The 27,417-nt window shown below is 46.0% G+C and overlaps 1 protein-coding gene across 3 annotated transcripts in view; it reads left to right on the top strand.

Moving 5' to 3' along the window:
- The window catches only part of LOC138569199 (histone-lysine N-methyltransferase 2D-like), a 538,746-nt gene that overhangs the window by 351,780 nt on the left and 159,549 nt on the right, over positions 1 to 27,417 (top strand). For all 3 annotated transcript variants that reach the window (XM_069646961.1, XM_069646960.1, XM_069646962.1), the window contains one exon: positions 9,673 to 9,854. In XM_069646961.1, coding sequence (XP_069503062.1) covers positions 9,673 to 9,854 — 182 coding nt within the window. The remainder of the gene's footprint in view (positions 1 to 9,672; positions 9,855 to 27,417) is intronic.

Genomic DNA, 27,417 nt, shown 5'->3' with positions numbered 1-27,417 from the left:
GGTTTGTGGCGGGGGGGGACGTTCGGGGCTTGTTTACACAGGGTGCTGGTTGAATGTTGTTTTTCTTGTTTTTAAAACCTATTAAAAAAAAAAAGGCAAATTGGATAATTTCCGGTTACGAGAGATGTGTTTGGTTTATGTGTTTGCTTTGTTAAGTAACATGACCTCCAGAAGAGCCTTTGCATGTACATTAAGTCCCAGGAAACCGTATGACCAGTACTGTTGTTTAAGGCATGGTACCCTAAGGACCCTTGACTCAAAGCAAGGATAACTCACTTGAAAGAAGCCTACCTTGGGTCCATTGTACTGTAAGCCTGGTGATGGGGTTTGAAATGGCCACATATATATTCTGGAAATGGTGTAGCTTTTGTCTGTCGACTGGTGGGGATCCATCAGTCACCATAGCACTATAAACAGCACTGTGAGGAATTTGTAATAGTTTGATAGCCGATTCCCCCTCATGTTTCAACTTTCTTCAGTTTGTTTTATTGGATTATGCCATACTTTATAACTAGGTTTGTAAGTGTTTCTCGTTTGTTGTAAATATATGGGTTCTATGTAAGAATGCAAATTGATTGTATTCCTAAAATTGTAATTACTTTTTTAGTTGAACAAACACAATTTGACTTTAGCTAAGCCAATCGTTTTGCTCATTGCAGTTGTTCATTGACAAATAGTCATAACTTCATTTACACCAATCTAGCACTGTGTGCAAATGTATGAAATTAAAAACATTGTCAAAGCAAAAACATTAGCAATTTGAAATTATTTTTTTAAAAACTTTTATTTAACTTGTACAGAATTATCACATCACATTACATAATTTTCAATCATATTTCGTTACGTTACTTTGTACATTTGTATGCAGAGATGGAGTTTGTCACATTTACATTTTACACGTTTTCTTGTTCTTCTTCCCGGGCACTTTAATCTGCAAGATATTGTCTGAAACCTCCCCATATATCGTTCGGGCGGTTTGCCATTGGTAAGAGACCAAAGTACACATCTTCATTGTCATTCGCCCATGTGCTATCTTTCACCCAATCACTCAGCACTGCGGGTGCTCTGCTCTTCCATTGCATCAATATTGCGTGCATTGCTAATAATAAGCTCAAGTTGAAGAATTTGCACCTAATCAGGCTCATTCTGTAAACCACGCCCAATACACACATTCTGGGTTCCCAGTCTGTGGTTGGTTCAATCATTTCATCCAGTGCTCCGCACTCGTCCGTCCAATATTCGGTTAGTTTTGTGCATGACCACTGCATATGGAGTATGCCCGCTTCCTTGCTCCCACATCTCAGGCTCCTACTTGATGCTGTGTTATATATGCTTTTGAGTCTGGCCGGGGTGTAGTGAATCATGTTCAATATCTTATAGTGTATCAAGCGGTATCTTGAGTTGCATAATATGTTTTTTGTTAATCTGGATAATTGCGACCATTGTCCATCAGTAAAGGTGTTCCCCAGCTCGAGTTCCCATTCTTCTCTAACATTCGGGGCTTGAATTTCTTTGGTCAATAGTGTGATTTTGTATAGTGTAGAGGCTGTTTTCTTACTTGTGCCAGGTGAGAGTACATATCTCAGGCTCGGGTGTGACTGGGGCTCTTGGGGGAAAACTATGCCACGTGTTAGCCATTGCCGAGCGTAGCCTGATGTATTGGAGCTATTGCATCGGGGTGTCGCCAATGATCGCTTTGACAGTATCCCAGCTTATGAATTGTTTATCGACAAATAAATATTTGAAGTTGTGTATGACCCGGTCTCCCCAATGTGTGGCAAGTGTCACATCTTGCGTCAGAGGTATGTATGGTGTGTCCTGTACAGCCATATTCGGGTCATATAGCATTGTGTTTCTGTGGTTCCCGGTTAGTCTGGCCCATGCCCCAGATGTGACCAGTGTCGGATCCAAGAGATTGTCATTTCTTGTCCCCCCCCTGCCGCTAGTTTATGTAGAAGCCTCACTGGGCCTTCCCCTTGTGTTTCAGCTGCTGTATGTGGTGCATCAGCCCCCCCCTTCAGCCCAGTATATTGCATATTAGGCTTGAGCCGATAGGAAATATAGCTCGAAATCGGGGCTACCATTGCCCCCTGGTCGTAGGGTCTGGTAAGCCGTGTCCAACTCACTCTTGGGTGTCCTTTCCAAATAAATGTCAAGCATTACCCTTGTATCTTGGTAAAGAAGGACCTACCCGGCTAAACTGGCACTGTGCTAAACAGATAGAATAACTTGGGTAGTATGATCGTTTTAATCAATGCCAAACGGCCCATAAGTGAAATTGGTAAGTGGTTCCATCGGGTCTGTTTAGCACATAATCTGTCAGTGAGGTCACTGTAGTTCAGGGTGCGTACGAGTTGCGTTGTGCGTGCTATGTCGACTACCAGGTATTTCACCTTCTGAGGTGCCCATTTGAGTCCATACAGTTCTGTAGGTTGCTTAGTCGCATCAGTTAAAGGGAATATCTCTGACTTGGCTGCATTCAACCTTAGGCCAGAGTATTCCCCCAATTCATTGACCGCCTCAAGTACCCGGTGTAGGTGTTTTTCTGGGTTCCGTATGTATAACATTAGATCGTCTGCATATAGAGTGACAAGTTCTACTTTTCCGGCCAGGGATATCCCTACTTTGCTGAATCTTGTTCTCAGCAAGTCTACTAACGGTTCAATCACATGGGTAAATAGCAGCGGGGACAGTAGGCAGTCTTGCCTCGTGCCTCCAGCCAGTTCAAGTATTGTCGACAATGTCCCATTAAAGCATACTCTTGCGTAATGCTGTGAGTATAGGATGTGGACACACTGTATAAAATTTGGGCCAAATCCTTAGTTGTTTAGGATTCTGAACACGAAGGGCCAATATACGGCGTCGGAAGGCTTTTTGCATATCCAGAGCGATAGCAACCTCTTCGGTATTTCCAGGGATCTTTGCCAAAATATTATAGCATTGGCGGATGTTAGAGGCTGTGGATCTGCCTTGTACAAATCCAGCTTGGTCCTCGTGGACCATATGTCGCATTAGGGGGTTCAAGCAGGTGGCTAGTATTTTCGCGAGTACCTTCGCATCAGTATTTATGAGAGATAGTGGGTGGTAAGAGCCACACTCCTCTGGTTGTTTCCCTGGCTTCAGTAACAAGGTTATGACCGCCTTGCAGGTTGTGTCGGGTAGCTTGCCCCTTTCTAATGCCTCTATCCATACTGCGTGTAAGCGGGGTGCCAGCACGTCCACAAATTCTTTGTAGAATTTGGCTCCTAAACATTCAGAGCTGGTTGCTTTCCCCATCGGTAGGTCTTTTACTGCTTCCTTTATTTCGTTTAGTGTTAGGGGCTTATCTAGGGCGACTCGTTTTGCCTAATAGGAATGTGGCGGGTATCTTAGCTAGGTAGCTATCTATTTCACCTTCAGTAGTTGTGCATTGTGGGGAGTAAGGTTTAGCGTAGAAGTCACAGAAGACTTCTCTGATTTCCTTCTGGTCTGTAACCACTTGCCCATCCTCCCTGGTTATACTTGGGATGTTCACGCTACACCTCTCTGTGCCAGTAGTTTACCTGGTCTTTCCTGCTCGCCGTACCTTTGTGCGTCTGCGGGCCTATGAAAATAGCGCAGTTCCCGGTCTGCTGCTGCTCGAAATTCGTCCACCAGTGTTTTGATAGTGGATGTAGCCTGCGCTTTGGGGGGCAGTTGCGTAACGCTCTTGGAGCTCAGTTATCGCTTGTTCTTTCCTTCCCAGTTCCCTGCGTATATCCTTGAGTACTCCAAATTCTGTGGACATGGCGTTTCCCCTGATGTAGGCTTTAAAAGCTTGCCATAGAATAGCCTGACTATCGACTGATCCTTCATTATTTTCAAAATAATCAGCAATGTGTTGCATCAGGCTGGTTTTGTATACTGGATCTGCCAGTGCAGCCGCTTTAAAGCGCCATGACGCTCTTTGCGGGGTTACTTTAGGTATAACCATCGACAGTAGTATTGGCGAATGGTCTGATAGTGTTCTAGTAGTATTGTAGCATCCGTTACCCAGCCCAAAACCTCCTGCGAGATCAGCCATAGGTCAATTCGGGAGTGAATGTTGTGGACTGACGAGTTAAAGGTATATGCTCGTTGTGACCCGTGTAGGGATGGCCAAGCATCCTTCTGCTCTAAGTCTGCAATGTGTGTGCGAATCAAAAGGGCGGCCCCGGTCAGGGATCTAGTGGTACTTGCTGTCCGGTCGAGTTCTACATCTAATATGGTGTTAATATCCGATCCACAAATAATATGGGCAGTTGGGCACTTAGCGCATGTCTGGAAGATCTCAGTCTAGTATTCCTGATCGTCAATATTGGGGCCATATACATTAATTAGCAAGACTTCGGTGGTGCCCAGTTTGCCATGTACAACCACATTCAACTTGAGGTTAATTGTTAAACGAATGGTCGTATCGTCAATTTACAAGCACTCGCTTGTGTAAAAGTCCTTGAAATGACAAACCATGTCAAATAGTTTTGGCGTTGTTCATTGCCAAATACAAGGTTGTAATATTGTAGTGTAACATGATTTTTGAACATACAAACGTGCAACAGGAAGCCCCACCTACCATGTAATAGTATACACCTTTTATATTAAATTAACTGAAGACTTATACCTGCATTCACATTATTGAGAAATATTTTCTTTTTGCCACTTTCTCTCCATAGTTTCCTATGGACCCCCAATTTATTTGCTCTGTTTTGATCCTGTCCTGACCTATTGAAGGGAATTAAAGCCTTCAGCTTCACCTTCTTTCCTTGCTCATTGTTCTGGGTAAACTGATTAGTCCTTCAGACTAACAGTACTGAGAAACATTGTTTCCCTTTTGAATGCTTGTATTTTTAACATTGCACACAGCATCTTAAAAAAATATCTCCTTTTCACTCCATTGTATCACCCTAGATTTTAGCAAAAATGATTTTTGGTTACTTTTATATGTGCCTACAGACAAGCTGGTGGCAGCAGTTTTATTTTTACCATTTTTGAATTATTTTTGGTGCGCACATTCACGTTTATCATGTATGGCTACTAAATGTAGCTAGCGTCCTAAAATGGCCTGCCCTAAGATTTTCCCTTGTTCTTTGACCATATTGTAGTTTGGCCTTCCTTCTGCCCTCTCAGGTCAGGAGAGTCCTTATACGGTCCTTACCTTGGCAGGAAAGACGCTGCTTTTGCAGGCTAGTGAGCCTTTCGTGTGTGTAGCCCAGGAATGGGTCCGGTCTAGCCCCAGTCCACATCCTTGGTACCAGTGAGTCTGCTAATGGGGCAGATGTGAAACCTGTAGTTGTCCCTGATTGGGCAACTACTGGCTGTTGGAAGGGTGCAGATCATTACCATTGTTGGGCTTGAACTTTCTACCAGCTAGAATATTGGTTAAAAGGAGGACCTCTGCCTCTATTCTTCAGAGCTATGTTGGAGCCAAGAATCCCTCGAAGAGCAGCCTGGTGAAAATCTGAAGAAGACTCCTGAAGTGGCCGAGCATTCCTTACTGTGTCTGGCATAGTGAATCCCTGCTCCTCTGCCTTATCTCTGAAGAGCCTGAGTGGTGCTTCAACCCTTGAACTAGTGGAAACAACTAGTCTCAACGTCTTCTCAAAGATCCAGCCCTTCAGAGTCTTTGTAAGGGTCCCTGGACTGCCCGGTGGACTGACCAGCTCTCTCGTGTCTGGAACTTTGGCGGTCGCCAGCTTGCATCACAAGTCACCTTCTCCCCTAATTTCAGTTTGCCACTTTCACAGGAACCTGTCCTAGAGCAGCTGCTGTGACTGCAGCCGGAAAGATGCCTATACATTGTGATTGTTACTGGAACTCACCTGTCTTAGTTTCGTGAAGTGTCCCAAGGAGGCCTGCATCATTGGATTCTGCATTCCTCAACTGACAGGAGTTGCATCTTGCACTACCAGCCAACAGAAAGAATCCTCGAACTTGCAACTCCTGGGCACCTCTCACTGGAACAAACCACAGAAGATCGAGCCCCCAGATGATCTACAAAGGCATCTGGGAAAATCAGTGTCAGGGGGGTAAGTAAGCATCAGTGTGCCTGTCTCTCCCCCGAATCCCATCCTCCATAGGATAACATTGGGAACAACTGCCTTTATCTCCTGTCTTCCTTCCACTCCCCTTTGGTTGTCAAACCTGGGTCGGGGTTCCTGTCCCAGGGTTAGCCTTTGGTCTGGAAGGAAGGAGAACATTTACCTTTTTTTGTGTGTAAATTCTTGAATCACTTTGAATTAGTTTAAAACTATCACCACCACAATCCCAGTGCATCCTTAATAAAGGAAAAACATACTGGGGAGAGACTGTATTGAAACCTGTGACTTCTGGGCACAAGCCCCCCATTTATCTTCTAATTTGGACTGCTCAAGTAGGGTGTTGCTCTTATGATTTGGTTCCCATCATTTGCGGCATCACCTGCTTTGCTTAAATACATTATGTGATGTATATTTGAACCTATGGTGATTGTATATATTTGTATTGGAGTGTTGTGTGATAATACTACCTGTTAGATTCATTTTCCAGTGTGTTTATAAGGCCTTAAATAAATTATTGTATTTATATTACTGTCTAAATTGAATTATTGTGTGCCATAATGTGTGGACTCATTGAGAGCCTCTCACCCCACTCACTCTCCAGAGACTAACCTTTGACCGTTCTTCACACAACCTTGATTGGGTTTTGGATAACCTCTCTGAGCTCCCTGTTCATCATAACTCTGAAAATCGGTCCACCTGGCCAGATTCTAGAAATCATCTCAACAGAAACTTTACATTAAATGAGCTCAAAACATGATCTAGAATCACAACTTCCATTAAATTACTTCCACGTATACACCCACAATTACTAAAACCACCCGTGCAACAATATGTAGTCTTCCTACCATCTCCCACTTTTAACTGCAAACCACAACTGACATTTCCAGTCTGCTGACAAACATGCCCACATACAACACCAATATTCAACTAAAACACTACATACTCATGAACACATTCACATTAGCACCAATCCCCAAAAAAATACATTAAAACAAACATTGTCGGGATTTTCTTTTCTTTCTGCTTTTAGTTACTTTTGTTTCATATGTCAAACCTTAATGTTGGTATTTCCAATGGTTTGTGGGCTTTCTTTCAGTAAAATAGTAGCCTTAACTTTTTTCGAAATTGGTTTTACCTCGAGATTTGTAAAACATAAATTATCAGCCCTCAATGTGCACTCTTCAAGCCATTGGCGAATGAAACTCGACTCTTGGAAAAGGATGACGTTATGTGCTGTGTGCTTGTGGAGAACTTAGTGACCAAGTGACTTTTTAGGCCTGGCTAGTAGCATGCAACTTGAACTTTTTGCCACTGTAGACATAGTCTTTGTATACATTTTTGTGCACAGAGATTCCTTTTTTTCTTTTGTGTGAACATCTGTCCGTTTTTCAAAAATGTGCTCGAGAAGGGTGGCACCTTGCTGTGCATTGCAGCAATGAGGATTTTCAGAGATAAAGAGCAGTCCTTTTTTTTTCTTGCGGAAATCTGAAGAAGAAAAAGGCTCAAAGTTTAATCTAGAAGATTTGAAGGGCGGTTTCACCATAAGAGTAGTGGTGGTGAAGGTGAAAGAGGACTGAAGAGTTGGGCTGCTACTTTGGTGACAGCTGGCTAGCCCCTTTTGAGTCAGAATGCTTTTAGCTGACCGCAGACACCCATTGGAATACAGAAACATGTGGTCAGAAAAATGGGCTTCATTGAAAGGCGTGGGGGAAGTTGGATCAGAGGAGAGGGTAAGGAGGGTTATACACAGTCGGGTGACTTAAAAAGTAGGAGGGGTGCACATGAAGAGTGACAGTGGGGCTGGCGAAGACTTTTAATTTGAGAATGAATGGCTTACTGCATTAATCGGAAAAGACTACGTCACCGTGGGAATTATTATTTCTGCAACACACAGCGCCGCCATTGTGATTGCAGGTAAATTATCGCATGAAATTGCTGGGCTAATCTAATGTGGAAATGAAAGGAGGGAGGGAGGGGGTGGGCCAGTGTCTTCTAGCCCAATTGTGTCAACAGGGAACGTGGCCATGGCTGGTCAGATCCAGTTATTTACTAGTGAGAGGCATATATGCTGCGTCCAAAGCCTGCTCTTTAGAGAGACGCAACTTCACCTCACGGATGACGGCCAACAAGGCAGATATATGTGTCTGATGTGCTGCTGGTAATCTAGTTTAGATGAGAATTGCTTCCATTTCGGTGCCGCACTGTCCTTTTGGGCTTTATCAGATGGCTATGGACATTATATTCGTAAGGTAGAGTGGGGTCAAATATGATTGAAGGGTCCTCCTGAGTTGGCACCTTCTATAGATCAGGCTATTTATACCGTGTTTGTTCTCAGTTGAGCAGCTGTCACATGTCTATCTTACACTGCTGAGGAATGTGTTTATCTGATTTGCATATCTGATTTGACTTTTGTTGATGTGTGTGTGTGTGGCTCACAGTGTGGCTAGGGACTGGAACAGTCAAGACTGCTATAAATGCATCCAAGCTAGTTTTGCACTTTATAAATCCTATACATGCATGCATACAAAAGAAGGAAGAGTTTAGTGTGGGACTCCCACTGCTAATAAATCAGTCTGTGTTGGTTGCAAAATGGGAAAATAGTGTAGTGCTTTTTCTTCAAGTGTGCTGTTGGTCGGAGCTGCTTTCAGGATTTATAATATTAAACTTGCAGCAGAAGGGTTTTCTTCGGCAGGGCTGCACTGCCACCTAGTAGGAAGAACTAGCCTCTTGAGCAACTTGACACAGCTTTTTGGTAATACTAATTGATCAAACTGCTTGCACTTCTAGAGATGATCTTTACATGTTTCTTTAGCCTCCCAAAAGTATTGTACACAACTTTGGGGCAGACACGCAGTCTCAGATATAATCTGCAGTTTCCCCACTTGTGATACCTTTGGGGAAAACAGCTGCTCTGAAGTGAACAGTAATCCAATTAAGAGACACTTTGTTCCTATTAGACTGTTGGGAGGGTCAGATAAATACTGATTTTAAGGACAGCCTTTCACCCCTTGACCTGACCTTAAAGAGTTCTAGAGATGTAATATTATTGTTTGAGTCATGTCCCATTTTGAGATGGAAAGTGAATAATGGAATTCAGGGGATCATCAACTGCTCAATTACCTTCTAGGCTGCAGGGTCAATGAGAAAGGGAGTACATTTGAGTTGGATAGTAACCCAAATAATTCATGGTACATGCATTTTATGGCGTATGCTTCATAAATAGTCTTTATTCCTCTTCTTGCTGACTGAACCCCATGGCTGTTCTTCGGATAAAATGGTGTCTAAACCATTGTCTCTTTTTTGCATGTCCCTTCAAAAGTGCCAGAGAAGAAATGTTATATATCATGATAGTGCCTCAGGTGAATAGTTCTCAACCCTTGCGTGCCAGTCTTGGAGGTGGAAACTGGAGAAACCAAGTTGAAACATTCATCTTCCAATACATTTCTTAGGACAGTCTCTCTCTGCTGCCCATGTTTTATCCCTTGATATCGCCTACTTGCATACTTTCCTTCCATCTGCACAGTCAAACAATTATTTATTTTGTAGGTTAACATTGTGGGGAACTTTTCCCACCAGCAATAATTCTCACTGGTTAGCTCCTTAATGTTGTGTATCCACTTGGTTCCTTTTCGTATAGGTGACTGCCCTGTAATAACTGCTAGCCAGCCGCCCATATCTGCCAGCCGCCCACCTTCTGTCATGACTGTTAACCAGCAGCAACTGAATGGCCGGGGAAGGATGCCATTCATCCCACCAAGGAACCCTGCCCTAATTGTGAGGAAGAAGATTGTGGACCGAGCGATTCATCTCCAGAAAAAAGTAAGAAGCTTTTTTGGCAGGTAAGGTTTGTGGGTATTGTCACAGGTGGCCTCAAGAACACACCAACTCTCAATGAAAGTTCCAGGATTTTTATTGAGCTAATTGTGAATGGGCTCACTAAGAGCTCCTCCCCTCTCGCTTTCGTCTGCCCTGGGCGGTTCCCTGCCTAGCAAAGAGATCCCTCAACCCCAGGATGTTTGGTAACCCCAGTGGTGCAGATCAGATTTGGAAGTAGGAGTGTTTTACGCCCTATTTTTAAAAGTTGGGAGTAAAATGATTTTTAGGGAGTACAATTGTCATTCTAATTCTAAATGGAAGTATTTTTATAAGCGAGCAAAAATATATTTTAACTCAATAATGGAAATGTTATTGTAATAATTATTTCTTTGCACCTTAAAAGATACATGTTTACTTCTTCCGGTAAGCCAGTAATAATGGTAGTTTCTTCCACTGGTACTAGATGCACTACTGGTCCAAACCTATCCATTGAGCTCTGTGAGTAAAAACAGGGGCACAAGGTTCTACGTGTCTGTTTGCTATATTTTAGTGGGATTATTTTTACTCCCTCTTTTTATTTTTTGGCAGTATTTGCCTATTTTTAGGGAGTGAAAGTGGCTGATACACCCCTTATTTGTAGGGTCAGTAACCCCTATTGTCTACAAATGTCTGGATCGTCGTGATGGCCTAAGATCAAACTCCCTCTCTGTTCCTCAGTGAACAATCTAGGTGAATCCTAACCTAGGTCACACAAAAATAATACCAAAAGAGGAGCATTTCAAACACTTTCCGATCTTACTCGGTCCTTTACTTGCAGGCTCTTAGACTTCTTGCCCTGGTATTTCCTCCCTTCCTTCTACTTAGCGTTTTCCTTCTCCCCCTCTTGCTCTTCCCCTTTGTTCTCTCCCTACTCCTTCACTCTCTACCACCACTACTACTCTTCCTTTCTCCACACTACTATTTTTCACATCTCCACACTGCTACTCTCCCCTGAGCACTCTACTATGCCCCCTCTCCATACAACTACCCTCCCCACTATACTTCTCCCCCTCTCCGCACTACTACACTACACACACGCACACCTTCTCCTACAGTCAATCCCCTTTCATGCTCCAAGAGAACTTCCTATTCACTCCCATTGACCTTCTAATTTCCTTCCAATAGTCTCACTCACTCACCTTGCACAAAACCTCACCTTGCATGCTCCTTCAGCTATCTGACCCAGACTACTCTGTACCGTCCTTCCTCTGCTTGGTCTCTTGGTCCTCCTTCTCCTTCCTTGATCTCACCCAAACCTTTTTGTTTCCTGTGTCCCTTTTTATGCTCCCTACTCCCACGTGTTAGTTGACCCTCCTCTCCCTCAGATGGTTCCCCCATCCAATTGCTACATTTTTTTCTCCACAGGGGTGGGACTACAGGTAAGAAAAGACCTCTATCATGGGCTTTAAGCCCAGCCCCTTTTTAGTTTTGGGTCCGCTGGTGTTTGGGAATGGCGACCCGATCTTAACACAATCAATGTTCCAGTTTGTAAAGGAGTGTCTGAACTTCCGGTTTGTTATAGGGATCACTACGCAGGCCTGCTGAAGGTAAGAGTAAGGCTGCAGTTCGTTGCGCAGTGCGTTTGGGCTGCTGCCTTGATATGCGGACCACTCCATGCCACTTTTGTGAAGGTAAGCTGAGTGTGAGACCGGGTGGCACTCGGTGCCTCTGTCCTGGTTGGGTTGTTCGCTCTCTCCACCGTCAGTCTTCTGGGTGACGTAGTCCTATGGGAGAAATCAAGAGACTGGCCAGCTGTAGTATCCTAGCTTAACATCTACTATGTGTGTCTATGTGAGTGAGCAGTGGAGCTTGGAATGTTGGTGCGAGGCCTGGAATGGGGTGAGTGTAAGGGTTCCGGAAAAGACGGTTGGGGGACTGGCAGGGAGAGAGCCAAGGATAGCAGAAGCACATCACCTCATCTCCTATCTTATTTTCCCACTGTAACTGAAACAATAAAGAAGACTTTACCTTTTGATAATCCTGGCTCTGGTGTGGTTCCTGAGTTTCCTGCCTGTGTCTTTACCACACCAAGATACTTCACTAGCATTGTGCAGTACAGGTACTGGCCAAGAAAAGGTGGTACTTATTTGTCATTCAGGCACACGTAGAAGGGATTGAGACTGAGGCCCTCTCAACTCCCACACTTCGCCTCTGGGAGAGGATTGGGTCTGGAAAAAACCATGGTAGGCCTCCTGCCCCAGACTGAAAGGGGTCCCCATCCCCTCTTAACAGATCTCCGACCCTGTCACAGTACGAAGCCCTTCAGGGTTTGCAATTAATGGAGCAGTTTACCCAATCTTCTGCCAATATTTGTCAATTTTGTTCTGGACAATAGTGCACAGAAATGGTCATACAAAAAAAAGACTACAGTACAGTAAATGTGTTTTTCTTTCAGCTCTTGAGTACAGTTTGTTTTTTTGCAGTCCACAGGAGAGAATTAAATAATTTGATGCTAACCCATAATGTGCTAATAAAGATTGGAGACTTTCGGACAGTCCAGTCAAAATAGTCTGGCTACGTTGGATTATAATTGTGTTTCAGCAGAACACTTGGAAATTATGATGAAATATGAAATTCTAGTTAGAACAGAGTTGCACAATTCATGGACCAAATGTATCGAGACTAGTAGTATAGGAGTAGGAGTGCTGAGGGATTCTGTAGACCATGTGCTAGTTGGTTTTTTGCTTGTCCTCTGCACTTGGTGCCTTGAATACTGTGTTTTAGTGTTGCTTTTGTGGAAACGGGAATCATGAAAAGTGTGGACAGATTAGAAGTCCCTTTACATACAAGTGAGTGCTGGACTGGCGTATGACGTAGTGGTTTTGTCATGTGGTTGCAGTGTTACCCTTTCTGCCAAACACCTCCAGGCCATTGGCAGCAGAAGAAAAAGGGTCCTTTGAAAGTTGGTAGATGACAGGAGAAGGAGCTACGCGCCATGATCTCCTGCTGGCGGAACTCTCTGGCAGGCCACACACTCCAGAGGTTCCTGATCCTCTCTTCTTTCCCCACCCAGCCTGTTCACTTCGTGCAGGTTCATGGGGAGAGAAGGAAACGATTCCAAGCCCCTCCCTTGCCATGGTCATCGGTTTCTGCTTGCAAGAGACTGGTGTGCCATTGCTGATCAGTCCCAGGAAGCCCCATCTGCAGAGAAGAGAAGTCGGAGGCTGTCGGCTGGCACTGTGCTAGTGAAGGGGCCTACCTCGGCATATGATGACAATAGCTGATGCAAGGTGCCAGTACTTGGAAACCGACTGGGGTGCCTTGGCATAAAAGCATAGCATATCATGGGAAAACCTGGTCATAAAATGGCAACTTCAGGTAAATTATGGGCTTGTTTGTTTGCTGTTTTTCGGCATGCTGCCACAAAGTTTACATCGATACAATTACACAAATGCATAAATAATCCAAATGATGGGGTTACCTAGGAAACAATGACAATATGTAATAAATGATGAGAGCATCTAGTTATACGATGACACTAAATGCAGATATTGGCAATAGTTGGGCATTCACTACCTAGAACATTGTGGTCTTTACTTGGTATATAGGATGCCACTACGAGGGATTTAAGTATTTAAGCAGATGATTAAGTCTCCAGGTTTCATTTATTTATGAACTTTTCTGTCTTCATTGATACGTATTTATTTTTTGGTCGGTTTGTCAGTGTTTATGCACATTTATTTTTTGCTCTGTAAAAATTAAGTTGCAACTAGTATTTTGCCGCATAATACAAACAAATAATGTAGTGCTTTGATGCCTGTAATGGAATGCTCACGTTCCTTCAGCCTTCTATTGCTGCTGCCCTGAGCAACATCTCTCTCTCCATCCATTAAAACAACTTGAAAGGGAAACAAATTCATTTTTAAGCTGAGAGCCAAGCCATAGAACTCAATTTCCGTTTTTTTCTCTCCATGTAACAAAAAATAAATACTGTAAGGAAGTAGGGCGATTTTCATCTCCGTGTAAAAATCAGTAAAAACTGGAAACTGGGAGCCTTACACATCATGTAACATCCTGACAAGTGCTGTTTGTATCTGAGCATAGAATGACAGTTTCGAAGGGATTGTGTCTTCCGACGTATTCCTCATCTTAGATATATATCCTTCCAGCTCTGCTGGCCTCGGAAATTTTTTTCTCTAGAGGGCGCTGCGCGTCGACGTCCCTCGACAGCCGCCGTATCGACGCTCGACGTCATCCTGCCTATAAAGGCCGCGCGCAGCGTCCGTTGCTCAGTTCTGTTTTTCCGCGCTTACTCGGTGCCTCGGAATACCGTTGCTCAGTTCTTAGTCAGATTAATCCTATTTACCTCGAGTTATTCGATCCATACTCGATGGCTTCCTCGTCGGAACCGACAACTCCTCGATCCGGCTTCAAAAAATGTCGAGATTGTGGGAAAAAGATGTCGTTGACCCATCCTCACAGAAATTGTCTGTGGTGCTTGGGAGCTGAACACCATTGTTCGGAATGCGAGGACCGTATGTCCATGACAGCTAAGGCCCTGAAGGAGCGTAGGGGGAAGCTGGAGAAAGGTAAGACTTTTAAAGCTTCTTCTTCGTCGACGAAGTCGAGACATTCGTCTCCTCGTCACCATTCGCGCTCCAGGTCTCGGAGTGGGTCTCATCACTCCTCGAGATCGAAGCACTCGAAGAGGAGGCGTCGAATTTCCCCTTCTCCGTCTTCCTCTTCCTCTGTTTCGCCAAAAAGAATCCCTTGCCCCACGAAACATAGTTCCCGGGCTGAATGGGAGGAATTCCGAAAGAATATGATGAGCGTCTTCGAGAAAGCTGCCTCGACCCCCTCGAAGACTGCCGAGAGCGATGCTCTGGCCGAAAGACCCAAAGGTCAGAAACGCCGCGAGTCGCAGTACCCGGCGAAAGAAACCTCTCGAGCGCGTTTCGAACCCTCGAGCAGGACTATGACCTCCAAACCTTCCTCGAAGGTTCCGTCGACGCCGTCGATGAAGGTCCCGTCGAGGTCGATGTCTTCGGCGCCGTTGTCGAGGGGACCTTCGACACACGGGTCTGTCGACTCGACACCGGCGTCGACGCCAAGAAAAGTCACGGTGACCACACATCCAGTGACTATCCCCAGGCCCTCGACGTCGATGGCGTCGATATTGTCGAGTAGAATTCCAATTCTGTCGAGGTCCTCGAGGCCTCCACCTCTGTTTTCGACGCCACGCTCGAAGCCTTCGACGTCGGCGTCAACGACATCGACGTTTTCGAGGCCAATAATGGCAAGTTCGGCACCCTCTGCCTTGGAAATGGGATTTACTCCCTTTATGAGTTCAGAACAATTGAGAACTATATCCTCAATTTTAGAAGAGGGTGATTTGTCTGAACAAGACACTTTTGAGTTACAAGGACCTGTAACCCCAATTAGAGAGGAAATTTCCTCTGAAGAGCGGAGATTAAAGGATCTTCATGATTCTTTACATGAGGCAAGTGGGTTAGACACTTCCCCTGAGGTGGATTTTGCTAAGCCAGACCCGGGGGAGCATGCTGAAACCCCCTACAGAGCCTTAATGGCCAGGATTACAGAGTTCATGGGGTGGTCTGCACCTTCACAATCTTTCCAGCAAGATGACCTCACAGATATTCTTGACAAAGGCCCACAAGAGGATCCTGTGGTGCCCTTTCATAAAGCGCTTCAGAGAAAGATCATGACAAACTGGGAAACCCCAGATGTAATACCAGCAGTAAATAAAAAACTGTCTGCAAAGTACAGGGTATCTTCCACAGACACAGAGTTTTTGTCTAAACATCCATCCCCAGAAAGTCTGGTGGTACAAGCAGCATCCTCTACCGATGTCAAGACGGCTTATCCTACAGTCCCACAGGACAGGGACGATAAAAAATATGATGCTATGGCAAAGAAAGTCTTTTCAGCATGTAGCATGGCGTTAAAGTCTGCTAATGCTACTTGCACCCTTGCTAGGTTCAGCCATGCACTTTGGGAGTGTGCTTCTACAGCGGCTGACTGCATCCCGGAGGGAGAAGAAAGGGATGCGTTCCTGAATATTATACAGGACGGTAAAGACGCTATGTGCGAATCCCTCCAGACGGGCATTGATTCGGCTGACAGTATCAGCAGAGCAATGGCGGCAAGTACATCAACCAGGAGATTCGCTTGGTTGAGAAAGTCGGGTTTTGCCCCAGATGTGCAAGCCAGGCTCTTGAACATGCCATTCGATGGCTCTTCTTTGTTCGGGAAAAAGGCGGATGACAGTTTAGAGAAACTGCAAACTTCAAAAGCTGCAGCAAAATCCCTAGGAGCTGCAATCCGTCAGACTCCTTTTCGTCCCACAGGAACCTCTGCGAGGGGCAAGTCCTTTCGCTTCTACTCCGCATTCGGAAGAGGTAGAGGACGACCGGCTCAAAGGGGTCAAAGAAGAACTACCCGAGGTGGACGGGGTAGATATTCTAAAGCCGCAGCAACAGCAGGTGCCTCTTTACCATCGGCATCTGCATCAGCCGCCCCAAAACCACTCTGAGGACTCCCCTCACAGAACACCTGTAGGAGGCAGGTTGACTCAACATCTGACGGTATGGCAGGCTATCACGTCAGATGCTTGGGCATTGGAAACAGTCGCCCAAGGTTACTGCTTGCCTTTCCTACGTATACCTCAGAGTCATCCACCGGGGATCAGCTCTCAGAAAGCTCCAGATCCGCTCCTCTTGCAGGAAATTTTGGACCTGCTAGAGAAAGGTGCCATAGAACCGGTACCTGTAGCGGAGAGGGACAAGGGCTGGTACTCCTCTTACTTTCTCATTCCGAAGAAAGACGGAGGACTGAGACCCATCTTGGACTTGCGAGAATTGAACAAATTCCTCAGAAAAGACAAATTCAAGATGGTCACTCTTTCTCAGATCCTCCAGGCCCTTCAGTTTCAGGACTGTTTGGTGTCTCTGGACCTTCAGGACGCTTATTTCCATGTGCCTATCCATCTCAAACACAGGAAATACCTGAGGTTCGCAATTGGCAACTCTCACTATCAATTTCGAGTACTGCCATTTGGGCTGACCTCCGCCCCGAGGGTCTTCACCAAGTTAATGTCGGTAGTGGCTGCAAGTCTAAGGAGGGAAGGGATTCACGTCTACCCCTACCTGGATGATTGGCTGATCAGGGCTGTTTCTCCGGAGCAAGCTCAGATCCAGCTAAATCACGTGTGCCATTTCCTTCACAGACTGGGCTTCTCCCTCAATTTAAAGAAGTCACAAATGATACCATCGCAGAGACTCCAGTTCATAGGAGCGATCCTGGATACTTCCCTGGGAAAAGCCTCGCCACCAGAGGTGAGGGCTCAAGATATTCTACAGATGGTTACCAAGTTCCAGCATGCCCAACGTCTCCCAGCCTTCGACTTTTTGAGGTTGCTAGGCCTCATGCCATCCTGCATTTTCCTTGTGCCAGAGGCTCGCCTGAGAATGAGATCCCTCCAGTGGGCACTGAGGACTCAGTGGTCACAATTCTCAGGGAGAATGACAGATCTTCTTCAGGTTCCCGGCAGGGTGGCTCGAGACCTTCAGTGGTGGGCCTGTCAGGAGAACATTCTGAAAGGAGAACAGTTTTGGCAACCCTGGCCGGAGATAACAGTAGTCACGGATGCCTCACTCACGGGGTGGGGAGCCCACGCCAACGACTTGACCATCAGCGGTCGTTGGTCTCCATCGGAGTCCAGACTACACATCAACCTGTTAGAGCTGAGAGCCATCAGACTTGCGTTGAAGGCTTTCCTGCCAGCTGTACAAGGGAAGAACGTCCTGATAATGACGGACAACACGGTGGCCATGCATTACCTCAACAAAAGAGGAGGCGTAGGATCACTACCCCTGTGCAGAGAGGCGATGCAGCTCTGGTTTTGGGCAATCCAAGAAGGAATCTCTCTATCGGCAGTTCACCTAGCCGGAGAGAAGAACTTGACAGCGGACGCTCTGAGCAGGCAGAACACAGTCTCCCACGAGTGGGAGCTAGCTCAGGAAGTCCTTCAAGAGATCTTCGCCCTTTGGGGAACCCCTCAGGTAGATCTGTTCGCCACCAGCCTAAACAGGAAATGCGACCTGTTCTGCTCAAGGGAATTTCCTCCGAGAGGAGCTCTGGGAGACGCGTTCATAGTGGACTGGGAGTTTCCGCTTCTGTACGCGTTCCCACCGGTCCCTGTCATTCCTCAAATGATCAGGAGGTTGAGAAGATTCCGGAGAACCATGATCCTAATTGCCCCGGATTGGGCCAGGAGAACGTGGTACCCGGACCTTCTAGACTTGTCCATCTGCCCTCCAATTCGACTTCCTCTAAGAGAGAACCTTCTCTCACAGAAGGGAGGTCAGGTTCTCCATCCAGACATCAAAACCCTCAACCTTCACGCTTGGCTTCTGAACGGCTGAGGTACAAGGATTGGGACCTCCCTGATGATGTTATGGAGGTGTTGCTTTCGGCAAGGAGGCCAGCAACAAAGTCTTTATACCGCTGCCGTTGGAACAGATTTTGCAGCTGGTGTAGAGAACAGAATATCGACCCATTTTCATGTGGTACACCAATGGTTTTGTCCTTCCTACTATATTTGGCAAATTCAGGCCTTCAAGTTGGCACCATTAAGGGCTATCTCGCAGCGCTATCTATCTTTAAGCGTACTGCGGAAGAACCATCCTATTTCAAATTACCCTTGGTAATACAGTTTCTAAAGGGGTTAACCAATGTTTATCCCCCAAGACCATTCCAAGTTCCCCTATGGGATTTAAACTTAGTCCTAACTTTCCTGATGGGTACACCTTTCGAACCTCTCCATTCTTGTTCGTTAAGATTCCTTACCCTTAAAACTGTTTTATTAATAGCACTTACATCTGCTAGAAGGGTGAGCGAATTACAAGCTCTTTCTTGTAAACCGCCTCATACAATCTTTCACAAAGACAAAGTTGTCCTGCAAGTGAAGCCTAATTTCCTCCTAAAGGTGGTTTCTGAATTCCATATCACTCAGAAGATTACCCTACCACCTTTCTATCCTCCTCCTCACCCGGGGAAAGAGGAAGAGAGGTTACACAGACTAGACCCTAGGAGGGTTTTAAGTTTTTACATTAGTAGACTAGCCAGGATAAGACAGGCAGACCAGCTGTTTGTAGGTTACGCAGGTCACAAGCTGGGGTTACCAATAACTAAGCAGACCATATCCAGATGGATCATTCTAGCCATTCTGGAATGTTATAAACTGGCAGGGAAAGAGCCCCCTCAAAACCTTAGGGCTCATTCGACCAGAGGTATTGCAGCTTCATCGGCCCTCAAAAGAGGCGTGCCGGTTAAAGACATATGTGCAGCCGCTACATGGTCGTCTGTCCATACCTTTACACGTTTTTACAATCTGGATTCCTCCTCCAGTCAAGAGACTAGGTTTGGAAGGGCTGTACTGCATTCTATTCATCAATAGAAGACAGCATGAAGTCAGTACTCCCTCCTCTGAATATAGAATACTGCTATGGGAGCCTATCTAAGATGAGGAATACGTCGGAGGACACAATCCCTTCAAAGAACAAGTTACTTCTTACCTTGTAACGTTCTTTCGACGGAATGTTCCTCCGACGTATTCCTCATCGACCCTCCCATCCATCCCAGCAGTTCTACTTCCCTTGTTGTTGCAGCTTACGCTCCTTCAGGGTGATTAGTCTAGTCCAGACAGTAATACTGTGGGCTACAAAACGGAACTGAGCAACGGACGCTGCGCGCGGCCTTTATAGGCAGGATGACGTCGAGCGTCGATACGGCGGCTGTCGAGGGACATCGGCTCGAGGGACGTCGACGCGCAGCGCCCTCTAGAGAAAAAATTTTCCGAGGCCAGCAGAGCTGGAAGGATATATATCTAAGATGAGGAATACGTCGGAGGAACATCCCGTCGAAAGAACGTTACAAGGTAAGAAGTAACTTGTTCATCTAGCTCAGGCCTCAAAATGTGAACTTGCCCCCAGCCCTTTGTGAGTGATAATGGACTCCTGGCGAGTAAGAAATGTGCTGTGTGCATGTGGAGAACAGAGGGGTTGAGTACCTTTTCATAGCTGGCTACTAGCCTGTACTTGAAAATGTATACCCTGGCTTAAAGGGAGTACCTGTGCATACGATGCAAATACTCTGAAAGTGGGCATGTCATAGCAATAACTGGACGATCAGTTAAGAACATCATACCAATACCTGGAAATAATATAGGTTTATGGGATGGGCATATGATGGTGGTTCCTGGAATACAATGTCAATAGGCATTTTCCGTAATTTACATTTGCCACTGGTCTGGTGTAGTAGTGCTGTTGGCTTAGTTGGATATTTTAGGTTAGTCTGGATGGAAGGAGTACATGTTTGGAATACTTTCTATGTGGATCATGTTGATTGTCCTGTGCAGGTGTCAGAGAAGGGCTCAAAGCATGGCACGTCATTTTTACTGCGTCTGTGTGCCTTTGCTGGTGTAAAAGCTATTTGATGCAACATTGAAATATGCTGCATCCTTCCAGCCTGTTGGTTTCAGCGGAGGGATGCATTTGGGTAGGGTGGATGTATCCTTCCCTCTTTGTGACTTTAGCAAGTTTTGTAGAGCGTGAACATAGATGTTTTTTGGCTGAGGTGCTTTGAGACTGTGATGGTGCCTGTGCATAAGAGATCCATAGCATGGGGTCTGGCTGTCCTCTAAGTGTGAGCAAGCAAATGGTGTTCAGGTTTACTTGAAACTGTGTGCCCGTGGATATTGCCCCTTCTCTTGGGCTGAATACTGTGTCCGCTTTCACAAGGTTATATTGTAAGTTTAGGCCAACTCTCTTTGGTCTCCTTTAAGGTTTCTCTTTCACAGTACCAGTATTTCAAGTTATTGCATGAACTTCAATTTCCTTCTTGCCTCATGTTCTCTCAGCACACCAAACGAGTTGCTCTATGACCTCTGGTTCTGTCATACTTCTCTTTATGACCTCTGGTTCAGTCTTCTTGGGTCTTTCCATGACTTGAGACTCCTAGGTCTCGACACGACTCTTGATTCTCTTCGGCTTCTTATAGGTCATTCCACAACCTCTTTATTCCTTTAGCACATCACTCTTGTTGGGTCTCTGCATAGCCACTTGGTTCTTTGGTTTCTCCAAACTTTTTGTTCTATGATTAAAATACTCTTGACAATAATGGATATCAGTGTTCTTTCCAGTCAGTCTATATTCTCACCCTACTACCAGGAATTCTTCTTCCTCTTGGATTTTTCTTGAAAGTGATCCAACCTCAGGCAATCCTTCAGATGTCTTATTTGGTGTATAGGACTTGTCCTTAGGCCCTTGCTTCCATGTATCAACAGCTCTTGAGATAGAACCTCTGGCATACCTTTGCCAGAGCAACTTCGGCACAATTGCCAGTAAGCAAGCTTCTTCCTTCCAAATTGTTGTCTCCCTGTGTATTAGGGGAGTGGATAACTGCATGTTTCCATTCCCTCTGGCTTCCATTTCGTTATAGTTCTGGGCCCGGTTTTCTTAACTGTCCCAGGATTGGTCCTTAGCTTGAGTGGCTTGGTCTGTGTTTCCTAAATGGTTTTTCCTTCCTACTCTTTTGGCTTGGTCATCTCTTAATTGGGACACAAATTGTTTAACAGTTGTATCCAAGCCTTTAAACGTGGGCCACGCCATGTTGTAGCTGCAAATGCGTGCAGACAACGGTATTGCAATTTTCCAAGGTGTTTGACATCCTGGGAGCAGACAGTTTGCTGTTTTGCTTGCGTGTTGTGTGCTCAAAAAGTACAGTGTTTTTTTAATATTCTTTCAGACTAATTTGTTTTCCCAGCCAATGGATCATGGAATCAAATTCCTGCGCCTGCTCTAGGTTATTAAAGTAGGGTTGTGGCATCTTCATTAAGATAGAAATGAATTCCAAGTTGCAGTGTGCTACACTTTTTAGAGTTTAGCCTTGTGGTAAATCAATTTTCCTCATTCAACACTTTGTACATAGAAAAGGTAGCTCTTGAGATTTACCATTTAGTACAAGGGAGAAGGTTTATTTCCTCAAACGTAGCTCCTCAGGGGTGTCCTCTGATTACAAAAAATAAATTGTTATGTGTTCCTATGCGATTCCTCTAAAGTTCCTCTACCCATGTTTCACCACCGTATTGGGGTGGCTCATCAGGAGGGGTTTGGCACATGTCACTTATTGTCAGTGACTCTAAATTCCAAAGTGTGTTACATATCATTGATCTGTTCATTGTTGCTCTAGACAATTTCGTATTGATAAAGATGGGATTCTCCTTGTAAGGTGAATGCCCAAAAAGCACTATTGCACTGGATTTCATAGTCGAGTGTTAGGTGCTGGTATTCAGAATTCGTTTTCACACATTGCATGCTCAATTCGTTTTCACACATTGCATGCTGCAAACTCTCAAGGTTCCACTTTCTTTCAATATTCCTCTGTGTTAAAGGGATGCAGTTAGTTAACTGCACAGTACTGGTTCACTGCACTTGCGGCTCTTCATATTCTTCCAGCGCTATATCATAGAAAGCATTTACAGTTGGTTGTGTAAATATCTTAATCTGACCATTCTGGAACCTGTATTGCCCCACCAACTTTTCTGGCCACAACAGAATGTAAAAATGCCAGGAAATCCCACATCAGAGGGAAGAGCGAGCCAAGAGGTCCCACTCCATGGTCCCTCTAAGAGGCAAATCAGGTAGTGCCAGACCACCCAGTAACAAGTGGCTCACCACACTCTTATAAAAGGTGGTGGAGTTTCATCTCACCACAGTACACTGCATGTCACCAAGCACCCATTTTATTTCCTGATAGTTGTACTTCAAAGAAATCTAAGTTCATCTCCCTACTCTCTCCATGGTATGGCACAAAATGTTAACCCCATTGCCCTTGCACGACCTCAAGCTGTACCAAACATGTTGCATTATATGCTGCCCTACAGTATAGGCACCAAATGCCATAGACCTGCATAGTGATCTGCCATGCTCTCTATAGGCTTATATGTTTATACAGGCTTCATAACTAGGGCATTCTTAATGTAGAGGCATGAACAGGGACTTGCGGGTGGGGTGGAGGTGATGGGGTGGGGAGACTAGGACTCCACCTTGTGAGCTTGGTGCGACCCTGTGCCGCTTAAATGTAAATTGTTATTGTCTACAATGGGCATAAATGGAAAAAAACAGATTAAAATGTGCGATACTATGTGAAAACCTAACTGTAATGGATGGACCAAAAGACTGAATGAATAGGTGTATTCTGGCCCACTGTTGTTCAATAAGAATTTGGATTTCAAAGAAATAGGATCAATACGTGTCTCAAGGAGCGAATGTTCTGACTATTTAAACATGTAAATCACTAATGCATTTGTGAGAAAATGACTACTTCCCTGGAGTACATGAATCAGTAGTGGTTGAAAAACGTCTGTGAAGGCCCACAGTTCTACTGGAACAGCGTGATCTTAATCATAAGGTTAAAAAAAGTCACACGTGAATGGCATGCCTCCCTTTGCTCCTTAAGGTGGGATGGGCAGGTCTTCACGTTGTGAACCAATATGGAATCATCTAAAACGATAATATGCTAAGTACCACAATTAAAGAAATGTCCAATCAAGGTTCTGTAAAAATAAGATTGTATTTGAAAATAAAGGAAAGACTAACTATTAAAGATTTGCAACCCACCCGTGCAATAGGATGTGCAGAGAATGCAGACTCTGAGAAAAGGGCCCTCTAGGAACTAAGGAACGGGGGTCTGCAGGTAAATAGTCTCATAGAAAATTCAAACAATATATATATTTCTGAGGCTTGAAGAATCTGCTTAGATCACATGCTGTGTATAGGCCGACATCTAGTGGAAGCTGCAGAGTATTACAGTTTGTTTTTCAAAACTCGAAAATGGGCGTCGAAACAGGGTGTGCCAGTAATACTATCCCTAGTGCGACGTCCCCTGTACCCATGATCCCTCACTCGTGTAGGACCCTCAGATTGTTTTTTTCCCGCCATACTTGACGGAAGCATTCTGCTGAGTTCCCTGGCTTTCAGCCATATTTTGCTAAAAATCAATAATTATTCCCCGTTTCTTCCACTCCCACGTCGAATCATCGAGGTTCGAAGTTCGACGCCGGCCCGGAGAAGAAACAACCGTCGAGAGCTGCACAGTGGACTTTGGGCCTAGGAAGGCCGCTGGCCTCGGCCCTGTAAGTTGGGAGAGTGGGGGTGGTAACATACTGTACACTCGTATATATTTTCCTACACCCACAAGCCCGCTGCCACAGGGTGCTTATGGAGGGTACCCCTTTCAAATTCTGCCCCAAGTGCAACCGCAAGTATCCTTGGGTTGACAAACACGCCACCTGTAACCTCTGCTTGCCGAGGGACTACCCCGAGGCGAACTGCAGAGCGTGTAGCCGGTTCAAGGCTAAGACACTTAAGGACCGCTCGACCAAACGTTGGGCCCACCACGCCAGGCAACGCAAGGCCATGGAAGCGGAGGGCACCTTCAGTGATGGCTGCGACGCCGTACTTTCGGACGGCGAGGGCAACGAGGGGTCAAAAGACACCTAAGCGCAAGTCCCCGACCTCAGAAGTCTGTCCGGCAGGGCAGTTATGGGGAACACACCCAGCTACACGAGCGCTACCCACACCACTTCTACACCTAAACACTCAAAGTCCAACCGATACTCGATGCGCGTGTCGAGTTATCGGAAAGAGGCACGCAGAGAGTGGTTCACCGATTCGGTGTCCTCTGGGCGTTCTCGGTCAAGATCACCGCACAACACCAGGCAACCGTCCACAGTTGCCAAAGTTGCCTCACTCACCAAAGCCATGGAGGTACGCTCGTCAGAAGACTAATCCGACCTCCACCCCCAGCCCGCAAACCAGAAGTCGGCTCTGGCAGCCCATTCGGCGTCTGCCTCCGAGTCTCGACGTGCACACTCTAAAGTAATAGACTGTACCCCCGAATCTCGACGCCAGGTGTCGGATAGCTCAGAGAAGGTGAAAACACCAGGGAAACACTCTTCTAATCATGGGGAAGGGGGTAAACAGAGGAAGAAGCCATCTCTCTCTTCTTCTGCACCACAAACACTTAAGGACAGCCAAAAGTCTTCAGATAAGCAAAAGTCCAAGACCTCTGTCCCTGCCCCTAAGTCCAAACTGGTTCCTCATACTCCTCACGATATGGGAATAGAAGGGGAACCCTCTCATGGAATTGTCATTCCCAACTCCAGAAAATGGAGCAGTGAAGATATAGACAGGGTAATGACGAGAATGTCTTCCCTGGCTGACTTCTACTCCAAGAACCCAGAACACTTCCACACCTATACCCCTGACGGTGCTAGTCCCTCAGGATCTAGGGACCCGCAGCCCCCTGGTAAGAAACCTCGGTTTGAGACTCCAACGCAAGGTCTGTCTTCAGGCCCTTTTTACATCCACCCTTACACCCAGTATAGTGAGGATACAGGATGAGGATCCAGACTTGGTAACTTTGGACAACCAAACTGGGGGCACTATTAAGGGGACGGCGAGGACTAAGATGAGGAGGAAGATGACTCAGAAGTCTACAGAATAAACTCCCCTGTAAGCAAAGAACCACAAGTTACCGACTCTTTAGTCGAGAGACAGCCTCTCCTAAATGAGGTCTTGACTAGTGCGGCAGAGCACTTCCGCATAGACACTCTGGGAGCACAGGAGGGGAGGGACTTTGCTGAGGAACTAGTGGGAGAAAAGAAACCCCTTGCCCAAGCCATTCCAATTCCAAGTCCATCCAACGGAGAATTGACCCTTCCCTTCTCACTCCTAACCTCACCAGGGCAGTAAACCCCAGAGTCGAGAAATTATTCAGGGCAGCCCAATCAGACCCGCTTTACATAAGGGGGCAACTGAAGCCGGACTCCCTGGTAGTTACTAATACCCGGAAGAGGGCGGGAACGCCTCTATCATAATCTGATGCTCCCCCCGACAAGGAGAGCAAGAAAATCTACGGGTTGGGAAGGAAGGTGGCCTCCACTTCCGCTTACCAGGCAAGGATTGCCAACTCCACCACTCTGCTGGCTAGTTACAACTACCACCAGTGGAAGCAAGTAGCTGCCCTCATCGACTCTGCACCGGAACCCTTAAAGGGCCAGTTGGCCCAGGTTGCACCGGAGGGGAGAGCCGTGTCCGGTTGCATCCTTAAGGCAACCTTTGATGCCGCAGATAACGCCGGCAGGCTAATAGCAGAGAGCACTGTCATTAAGAGGCATGCTTGGTTAAGACAGTCAGGGTTTAAACCCGAGACACAAGCATCCCTAATCGACATGCCGGTGGAGCCTAATCTACTGTTTGGCAAAGCGGTAGAGGACGCATTAAAAAATGCAAAGATGAGAATGAGACTCTGAAATCCCTGGGACAGTTGACCAACAAGCCCCCTAATCAAAGAGGCAATAGTCATTTTCGTCGCCCACGTGGCCAAAATTCACCAAGAGGCTCCAACTATTCACAGGGGCAGGGTACTTCATGGGGTAACAACCAGCAGTCTACCCAGAGTTACAGCAGAGGAAACAAGAGGGGCTGTGGTAAGGGTAGAGCAGCCCCAGCAGAGGCGGCACGCCTCCCGCAAAACAGTGACGCCGTGTTCATGGTCCCTTCTCACGCATCCCCAGTAGGGGGACGCATTACCAACTCCACCGGAGCTTGGGAAGGGATCACATCAGACAGATGGGTGCTGTCCACAGTGTCCGCAGGATACTGCATAGAATTACTCGAGCGTCCCCGATACCACCCTCCACGTCAAAAGATACATTCCTCAGACCACCAGAAGATCCTCCTCGAGGAGATCTTCAATCTTCTAGCAAAGGACGCGATTGAACTCGTCCCGGGTAACCAGGTAAACAAGGGTATTTATTCAACTTACTTCCTTGTGCCAAAAAAAGATCTGACAATGCGCCCAGTATTAGACTTACGCCCTGCAAACAAGTATGTCAAGCCCCAAAAGTTTTGCATGACTACTCTCCAAGAGGTAACCCCCCTCCTAAAATAGGGGGATTACATGGCAACATTGGACATGAAAGATGCCTATTTTCATATTTCCATGTTCCCAGCGCACAGAAGATTTTTGCGCTTCAAGGTGGACAGTCAGCACTACCAGTTCAAGGTGCTGACCTTCGGTATAGCCTTGGCTCCAAGGGTATTCACCAAGGTACTGGCGGTGGCGGCGGCACACCTATGCAGGGAGGCAATCCCAGTGTACCCTTACCTGGACAACTGGCTCATCACGGGGGAGACCCCAGTAATTTGCAGATCAAACATTCAAAGAACGCTCAACCTCCACTTCAAATTGGGTTTCTCCATAAACGAGAAGAAAATCAAGCCTGGTGCCAAGCACCTCCAAACAGTTCCTAGGAGCTGTCCTAAACACTCAAGAGGGGTTGCCTTTCCATCAGAGGAAAGAATTTGAAATCTACTACTGCAAATTCCTCTATCAGCCCAGTCGCCAGATAAGGGTGCGCAAAGCGATGCGTTTGCTAGGCATGATGGCGTCATGTATTTACCTGGACCCCCACCCGCGCCTGCGCATGCGACCCATGCAA

The sequence above is a fragment of the Ambystoma mexicanum genome, chromosome 2q (assembly GCF_040938575.1).
Source record: "Ambystoma mexicanum isolate Mex_15411 chromosome 2q, UKY_AmexF1_1, whole genome shotgun sequence".
Classification (NCBI taxonomy): Eukaryota; Metazoa; Chordata; class Amphibia; order Caudata; family Ambystomatidae; genus Ambystoma; species Ambystoma mexicanum.
Note: the sequence above shows the minus strand (reverse complement) of the source record. Positions and strands in the feature narration are given on the sequence as shown.